Genomic DNA, 9,313 nt, shown 5'->3' with positions numbered 1-9,313 from the left:
AGCCTTGGATCTCCCGAGTCCCATTCCAATGCTCTAACCACTACAGCGTACTGCCTCTCAAATTATAATAATTATTCCTACGTTTGCTCATTTACACCTGTAAATGAGCATAACCAAATTTTAGGAAAACCTGTGCCCTAGTTTGTGGTGATGCATTTCCTTTTGAGGGGGGTGGGGCGATCCATATAAGCGCCCATCCTTGTGGGACTCCGTGCTTTGCAGAAGTACGGAACACCTTCCTGGGAAGACACCCTCTCATCCAAGACTTCAGTGAAAACTGAGTATGCTCAATTGTGGGTGGGCGGGCGAAATGGGAAAAAAGGGAGGGGGAAGGAGAACGGAAAGTAGTATCCAATGTTAGTCCTACTTAGAATAGACCCATTGAAATGAAGGAGGCTTAAGCTAGCCACGACTAACAAGTCCCATTCCTTTCAATGGCTCGACTCTAAGTAGGACTGACATTGGATACTAGCTTGTTTAATATACCAGTATTAGCTTGTTTAATGGTTTGATACGTTAGCTGTTTAAATCACTTAGTTTTATACGGTTTAAATTGATTTCATCTGCACGCCACCCTGAGATCTGAATGACATAGGGCGGGATACAAAAATTATAAATAAATAAGGGCGCAATCCTATGCATGTTTAGACAGAAGAAAGGCCTACAACTCCCAGCCAGCGTAGCTGGCTGGGAGTTGTAGGCCTTTCTTCTGTCTAAACATGCATAGGATTGCGCCCTAAATATCCAGAATATCCCGAAAGAATATGCCTTCCTTCAGGGTACTCCATTCCGTCCTGAGCAAGAGCTCTCCACGCGGCCGGTCTTCCAGGCCCGACCTGCTGCCCGGACCACACACCTGCCCGACCCACCGACCAGGCTGCCCAGCGAGGCTTGCGCAACGAGGACGTTTTACGGAGGCAGGAAGGCCCGCGACGCCACGCTTCCCGCCGCTCCCCACTAGTTGTCCCGCTTCCTCCCAGAAACAGGAACCGGGCGGGGCGGTCCTGGGCGAGCCGCCTGCAGACTGGGCGAGCTGCCTCGGTGCGCAACGGGCAGGCTGCAGGAGCGAGAGCCGCCTAACGCGGCGGCTGCGGAAAGGTCGCCTCTTTTCTTCGTCCCTGTTGCGGAGGGCGGGGAAGGAGAAGGCAGCGCGCCAGCAATCCGTCTCTCCCTGTCTCCTGGCCAAGGCGACACAGCCTCAGTAGAAGACGCGTCAGCGAGATCGCTCGGCCGCAGCAGCAGCAGCAGAATTCGCCCAGCCTAAATTATTCACGGTCGCGTCTCTCCAGCGCCCGGCGATGCCCGTCGTCGACAAGCTCCGCCTGGAAGAGGCTTTGCAGGATAGTCCGCAGGTACCAGGGCGGGGCTGGGGGGTCGTCTGAACGGCGGCTCGGGAAGGGAGGGCGAAGTCCAAACCGCGCGCAAACGCGAGCGCTACCCGCAGCATGGGCGAGAATCCGCAGGATTGTCAGCGATCCAGAATAAGGCATTATTTAGCCGAATTAGCAGGCCTCCTCTGCGCGTCTCTTTTATGGATCTGGCTTCCGACCGCATCAAAGCAAACCTGGGGACTAGGAGAGCTTTTTGCCGCTGTTTTTCATCGGTGTTTGAAAGCAGATACATGAGGGGTTCCTGTTTAAATCCTCTTGATAATAAGTTCTTCTAGCGCTCCAGCTGCCTTTTCCCACAGAGTGTCAAGGAATCAAAATGGAAAGGTAGCCATGATGGTTACAGGCTTATTAACTGGGAAAGAGGGAGATTTTCCTTTTAAATAAAGAGATAAATGCCTCACGGTAACAGTGGGATGATATTTCCAGGGCCAAGAAAAAAAATCAGAAATTTCTGAGCAAGCTTTTGAACTCATCAAAACCCTTCGTCAGGGGAGGCATTAAGAAAACAACAACAGGGGTTGTGTGTTATGACACAAGATGGAAAAACAGAACTCTGAAAAACAAAACTCTAGTCTTTATGGACGTGATCTGATGTATGAAGGAATCTGGCCCTGTGGAAGGGAAGAATAATCCTGATAGCAAATACTAAGAATAATTTGCATTCTGTCCATCAAGTATGTTGTGAATGTGCAAATTTCTTGCAGTTGCTGTTAAGACCATAACATTACTCCATTTTATAAGGTGGGAAGGAGAGCATGGAAGCATTAGAACAATAGTTATTGTGCAAAGTTCTGTGGAAATATTAATGAGCTTTGAAGGGAGGAGAGGAGACCGGAAGTAGCTTTATCACTGCAAATGTATGAGAGGTTGCACTATGACAAATTTAGGTCACTTTTAACTGGAGGTGCACCACAGATACCTCTCCTTGAAATCTCTGGGAAGGGAAAGATAATTGTTTCTGTTTCATTTGTATTCTTGATCTCTTAGGCTTCATATGCATTAACTAACACACACACACACACACACCAGCAACAACAAATGTTAGAACAGTAGAGTGTATAATTAAGATAAAACAAATTATTGAGACTCCACCATTAAAATCTATGAGAGAGTTTTAAGTGTGAGGAGATTGCTCAAGGCTTTGAAATATTGAGGCTCTGAACTGATATTGAGGCGTGCTTTGTATTCCTTTGCTAGGGTAGAGAGTAGGTGTTTGAAAAAGAGGCTTCACTACCAAGTAATTCCCCCCCACCCCTTTTTGTTCTTCTTTCCTTCCTTGATGTTTTTGGGTCTTTTGAGGGGCTGCATTGCAAATGGGGTTTCCGATTCAGTGGAGAATATGCAGGCATCATGTGACTCGTCCAAATGGATGCTGGTGCTTTAAAGGCCTGGTTGCTTAACAAGCCTGGCTGCTGGTTTGTGCAGCACATGGAAAAGAGCAGAGGCTGCAAAGAACGTTTTAAAAACCACCGGATGAAATCTTTCTGTTTGTTTACAGAATTTACAGTGGGCACAATTCCTGGAGTTCAGGGCACTCCCATTTAAGGATGCCAACCTGTATTGTACACATAATTTTCACTTGAGTTCTCTCAGTTACTTGGGGAAACTGTGTACAGGTTCATAGGTGGTCTTCCAATGGAAGGAGCTGGAATGTTGGGGGAGCCTTCAGGCATGCATACTTCAGAGTTCAAAATGGTCCAGGAAAAAAGATTTACCAATTAATCTTGCCTGTTGGTGTGTATGAACAGGCATTGAGACCTAGTAATTTATGATTCTGAGTGTGATAACATTGGTATTGGGTCGTAGTTTTAAAACTAATTTCATTTGAGCTTTTAATATTGAGCTTGGTTACCTGCCCCAAGTCTTTACAATGGGGCTGACTATAGACCTGAATACATAAACTCATATTGAGGACACATTTTATGATCTGTCAGTTTTCCTCTCTAGAGGTTATGTTATCATTTTTTTAAGAATTGGTCAACTTGCTCATTACCTGCAGATGTAATTATTATTTCAGGGTGCAGATTTAATGTCGTCTTGGGAGAAAACACACACAAAGAACCACCCCCACCCTACCGCCTTTAAAGTTTCTTCTTAAGTTTAGTTTGTAAGTTTTCTTCAGCGTAAATATCTGGAAGCTGTGCCAATTCAGCAATTATGCTGTTTAGTGCCCTGTTGCAATGGTTTAATGCAGCCTATTCCACCAAGAGGGCTCAGATAAGATTCACCATACTCCCCTTCCTCTTCAGATGCTGCTAGCCCTCTGGCCTGAAGAGGGAAATCCGTCTTGACTAGTGATCACCTGATCCTTTTTTCTTTTTCTGCCCAGGGGATAAACCACAACTTACTCAGAGCAGTTGTAATGTTATGTCACTAGATGTATACATAGCCTTTTCCCTGTACAGATCCTAGGGTCCTGTTCCAAAGGAGAGCAAAGTATGAATAAACCTATACAAATATAGTAACTGATTTTAAGGTCTAATTTTGGTTCTCCATATCTCTTTCCCCAACATTAGTATAACCTTTTTCTATAAAATTGGTCTCTGAATACCATTCTGAGGAAAAAGCACACAAAAGGAAAAATCAGACTAATAATGTAAATTTAGGACGCAATCCTATCCAGAGGTTGAGCATCCTATGCAGGATGGGAGGAGTGTGGAGGCAATATTTGCCTCCGCGCTCCTCTCACCCTGCTTTTTTGCTAGATGGGTGATTTTGTCCATCTGTCTGAAGTGGGAGGGAAGGAGGCTGGGGTGGCTGGAGGATTCTTCATAAGCCAGCTGCCCCAGTCTCCTCCTGTCCCTTCCCACAGAAACACCCTCTTTCCCTCCTCTCTAAGCTCGCATTTATAAGCTCATAGAGGCAGCTGGCACGGTTCTCTCCACACCGGCTTCGAGGAGGCGGGGTCAGGGAGCTTGGACTCCTGGGTCTGAGGTCAGAGTGCTGTGTCTGGCCTTGGATCCAGGAATCCAAAGTATTCTGTGGCCCTCTGTACTCTGTGTAGGGGCATAGGATTGCTCTCTTCGTTTTCAGATAATGCATCCCCATCTTAAACATGCTTATTTGGAAATAAATTCAGTTGAGGCCTGTAGAACTTTCTGCCAAGTAACTATGTTTAGGATTTTGATGTAATTCAGTGTTCCCCAACCTGATGCTCTCCATATGTGTTGGACTACAATTCCCATCACTTCCAACCAGCATGCACAACACATCTGGGGGGCACCAGGTTGGGGAAGGCTGGTGTCATTGATTACCCAGGTTTGCCAAGTTTGCTTACAGATGAAAAAGCAGAAGAAAAGAACAACATGATACTGTGCTCCTGGACTAAAAGGAAAGTTTATAATGGATACATTTAATTAAAAACTCTTGATTATAAGCAAGATACTCATGAGACGTTAATGTGAAGTAACCTGCTTTTGTAGATGAAATTATGGAAAATTATGCTGTGAAGCATTGAGTTTTTTGATTCCCAACGTACTTCTGCACATTAAGTAAAATGTAGATGTGTGTAAATAATAATATTGTATTTATTAGTTATGGTGATTAAAATGTGATTTATTTGAAGAGCAAAGATTTCCAAATCAAAATTCCAACGTCTATTTCTCCCTTGTCTTTTTTTAAAAATTATTTTCTTTGATTGTTTCTGAGCAGAAGCGATAAATGACAGTTGTCCCTGTCATACGTGTATCATATCCTAGCTTGCCTCCTGTTATTTGGTTTGTGTGATAAGAAACCACTTCCCATTATAGCTGACTCGTGATCATTACCTTACAGCATCAAGGTTCTGGGACTTGCAGCTATCAAATAAACACAGCTGTGTGAAATGGATGCCTCAGGGAAGTGGTTTCAGGGTAGAAGCCTTAGCTTTCTAGTTTGCATTTAAGAAGAATAGAATCTTAGTTCTAGGAATGTGTTCACCTAATGTCACTGGGATTACTTCAAAGGATTATTTATTTATTTCTATACCGCTCCTTAGCCAGAGCTCTGTGCACAGTTTACAACAGTTCATAAAAAATAACGAGCAGGAGTTCCTTCAAAATACTCCCCACTTCATAAGCCTTCAGTTAAAGTTTATTAAGGCCCTTTTATTATTAAGGCATGGATTAAATCCTTGTTCCCTTAATAATGGTCTTTGCCACCACTTTACTCTCCCAGACTAGTTTTTCTGGGGTTGCCCTTGTTGCATCAGCTGAAGCTCTGGTGCTTTCTGCCTTAATTTGCCACAGCTCACTTATTAAAGCCTATATAATTAGTCAGTTGTCAGGATATGCGACCATTCTCTGTATGGCCCCAGTCCTTTTGTCCCTCTCTGGCCCTCACCCTGACAAAGATGTCTATAACATTAATATTGTTCGGAAATTCAGCTGGTCCAGAGCGGTGCAGCTGGACTGTTGACCAGGGCTGGTTACAGGGAGCACGTGACTCCCTTGTTAAACAGCTTGACTAGCTACCGGTCTGTTTCTGGGCAGAATTCAAAGTGCCAGTTATGACCTATAAAACTCTATATGGCTTGGGACCAGGCTATCTGAAGGACCACCTTCTCCACATGAGCCTGCCCACTCCTTAAGATCTTTGAGAGAGGTCCTTCTTGGTGGCCGCTCCCTGGCTGCTGAGATTAGGTTTGCTCCCTCTCTGCTGCCCTTCCTCTGGCAGGCAAAAACTGCTTTATGCAAGTGGGCCTTTGCTGTGCAAGTTGGTCTGTTGATCTGGATGCCGTTTTTACTGTATTGTGTTTTTAATTGTGCTTTAATGTATTTGCTCATTGTTGTTTTTATTAGTGATTGTAAGCCTCCTTGAATGCCGTTTTTGGTAGAAAGCTAAGGTACAAATCAAATACATAAAGCATTGCCTTAAACTGCCTCCAAAACACCTCTTACTTCCTTCAAATCCTTCCTCATAACACACCTTTTTTGTTGGCTCAGCTTCCTAGTCCCCAAACCCCACTATATCCTAGAGTAACATGTGAAGGGGTAAAGCGCTCAAAAATGGTCCATGGGGCCACGCCTGTAATCTGCGAACATGTGACTCCTCCAGGCCCTGCTGTCCATGAAAATACGTGGATGTCTGAGTTGGGGAACCCGACCTGTATAGACCTTGACATGGGTGGGCTTCCCAGCATCCTGGAACGCTGCCTGATTCGGGTTCCAGAACCCAGGGAAGCCTCTGCGCATAGTGGCTTCCAGCACAGGGGTGTTCTGGAGCTAGGGCTTGCAGGGACGCAGCGCCAGCACTTCTTTATTTACAGAGACACTGACGTCACCTGCCAGCCCCCTCAGAATTCCCTGTTCTCCACCGAGCTGCAATCCTCACAGTGGCTGGGGCAGGAGATGAATTTTCCCAGCAACAATATATTGTCCCTTGTCCTAATGTAAAGTGTTTTGGGGGTGGGTTGGTCTTGAAAGGGCAATTAAGACCCATTAGCTTTAGGAAAGACCCGCTCCCCTAGCGGATGAAAACTTTGAGAACGAGTTTGTTGATATGGAACAACATAGCTGCCTGTGGTTTGGACTCTCCTGGGGGAGGGGCGGGGTGGCTTTGGGAACTGTCCTGTTGAGTGCCTGCCTTCAAAATTCATCACCTGCAGGAATGCACCTGTGCTTTCCTGCTTCAGGTGTCTGTGGATGGCAGTCGTAGGAGGAGGTCTGTGTCATTGGGAGTGAGGCTACAGGTGAGGCCCCATAACCCCTTTCTACACACTTCACTTCTTAATGAATGTGATATGTGAAGGAGTGTAAGCATAACAGAAACCAAGCGCATATTTTTCCCTTAGCTACCCTGGCTTCCATTTCTACTCCCCTTCCTCTATTATCTCCCTTGTGTTGGATTTTAGATTGTAGGTTCCCTCAGAGCAGAGACTTGTCCTCTCACATGTTGTAATGTGCCACCATGCACATTGATGGTGTGAATATCTATAATAATAAAAGAGGATGTCCGTCAGGGTCATAACACCACGACCATGAAGCCTAGATACCCGATACTTGGCATGCATACTAAGGAGACTCTAGGGGGTGTGCAGCGCAGGGTTGGTTTTTTAAAAAACGCACTGATTAATTTTAATTAATTTAAATGTGTCCATGTGGTTGAAGCCTGCAGTAACATCTTCAGCAACTAGGGGCAGACTCCCATAACCATAAGTTTAACTCAGGGGTGACTAACATTTTTCAGTCTGAGGGCCAAATTCCATTCTGGAGATGCTCTCAGGGGCTATAGACAAAGGTGAACCTATAAAGTTTGAAGCCTGGGGAGATTAGTAGGCCAAGAATCACAGTTATACGCCTGCCCCCTCCCCTTTGCTATGGGGTAGTCCTCATTGGGGGGGGGAACAAGTAACAATATGAAAATACAGCTTTCTAAGAATTATACATTAAACTTCAACAAAAGCAGACCAAATATCCATATAAGTATCCAGTCACAAGTATTGTCTATATAACACCTGTTCAAATTTTGAAAGTGTTGTTAGGTCCTCAATCCATTGCATTATAGGAGGTGAGCGTTTATCCTTCCAATGTTGTAATATCAGTCTTTTAGCTGTCAAAAAGGTGTGGAGACTCCATTTGCACTACTTCCAGGAAGCAGATAGATAATTTAAGAGGACATGTACATCAGTAAATATTAAAGAGTGTTCCAATACAAGGTTTATCCGTATAATAACTCCTCCCAAAAGAGGCAACCATTGACCATTGTCAAAACATATGATTAAAAGAAACATTAGCTGTGTTACCCCTCCAGCAATTAGCTGACTTAGACAAACCCTTATTAAAGAGACATTGCAGCATCCAATACACACGGAACAAGAGTTTGTGTGGAATAAGGCATAATCTGAGATCCATAGACACTTCAGATACAGACACCGCAGTGGTGATCCATTGATTAGGCAAAATGGGACAATCTAGTTGCTTATTCCATTCCTGCTTAAGACCCTGTGTGTCGTATTTATTCACCAATAATTATTTATAAACATGGATTGTGGGTTGATATAATTGATCAGCCTCAGTAAGTGCTTCCAATAATGAAGGAGACTCTGAAGCTGTAAAAGCGGGAAGTTTAGGGTGACCTAGAGCAGTGGTGAGCACAAGTTAGATCGCCAGATGTTTGGGACTTCAACTCCCAGAAGCCCCTGCCTGCATGACCAATGGTCAGAAATGCTGGAAGTTGAATTCCAACTCATCTGGAGATCTGCTTTCTGCCCACCCCTGATCTAGGGTGTTTCTGGAGCAACACGTTTGTTTCTGATCCCTCCGCTGAGTTCACAGAGCTTTCCTGTGCCTGCTTAGTCACAGCTAAGCATTGTTAGGAAGTGCTCATTTGAAAAGATCATTTTAAAGAGATTTATTAGTAACTAGACCCCTGGGCGGTCACCACAATCTCTGATAAGAGACATGCACTGAACTGAGCTGAAGTTGTCCTGTGACTTACATCTGAGTAGGCATAGTCCTAAAATACTTATAAGGAGGCAGGGATCCATTGGATTTTTAAAACATAAAAAAAAGAACACACTCCAGTTGGCTGACATTTATGCTTTTCATTGCATAGTTCTGTGGTTGCTGTGGCTTACCTCTGAGTAGACATGCACAGCCACATCCAGCAGAAATGGCTTCCTACTAGAAATTGGTAATAGTGGGATCTGGGAATTTTTTTGCTAACGTTTGCTGATAGCCTCTGAGAGCTTCTCCAAAATGGAATTCGGCCCTCAACCTGAAAAATGTTAGTCTCGCTTGAGTTAAACTATGGAATTCACTACCACAGTACATATAATTTGTAATTAAATTAATCATGCTGCTCCATCTTACCGCTCTGTACTATTATTGTAATTGGAATTGTTTTTAATATTGTATTTTAAATGTGATTTTAATGTTTATGTGTGTGTGTGTGTGTGTGTGTGTGTGTATATATATATATATATATATATATATGCGGTATAG

The 9,313-nt window shown here is 44.2% G+C and overlaps 1 protein-coding gene across 2 annotated transcripts in view; it reads left to right on the top strand.

The window, feature by feature from the left end:
• Positions 1-1,021: 1,021 nt before the first annotated feature.
• APPL2 (adaptor protein, phosphotyrosine interacting with PH domain and leucine zipper 2) overlaps positions 1,022-9,313 on the top strand; it is a 43,555-nt gene continuing 35,263 nt past the window's right edge. For both annotated transcript variants that reach the window (XM_084809658.1, XM_084809659.1), the window contains exon 1: positions 1,022-1,352. In XM_084809658.1, the coding sequence (XP_084665784.1) occupies positions 1,299-1,352 (54 nt within the window). In that variant the 5' untranslated portion in view covers positions 1,022-1,298. The remainder of the gene's footprint in view (positions 1,353-9,313) is intronic.

This window comes from Heloderma suspectum, chromosome 7 (genome assembly GCF_057233095.1).
Source record: "Heloderma suspectum isolate Gila_16-S chromosome 7, 16-S_ref, whole genome shotgun sequence".
In the NCBI taxonomy this organism is placed as follows: Eukaryota; Metazoa; Chordata; class Lepidosauria; order Squamata; family Helodermatidae; genus Heloderma; species Heloderma suspectum.
Note: the sequence above shows the minus strand (reverse complement) of the source record. Positions and strands in the feature narration are given on the sequence as shown.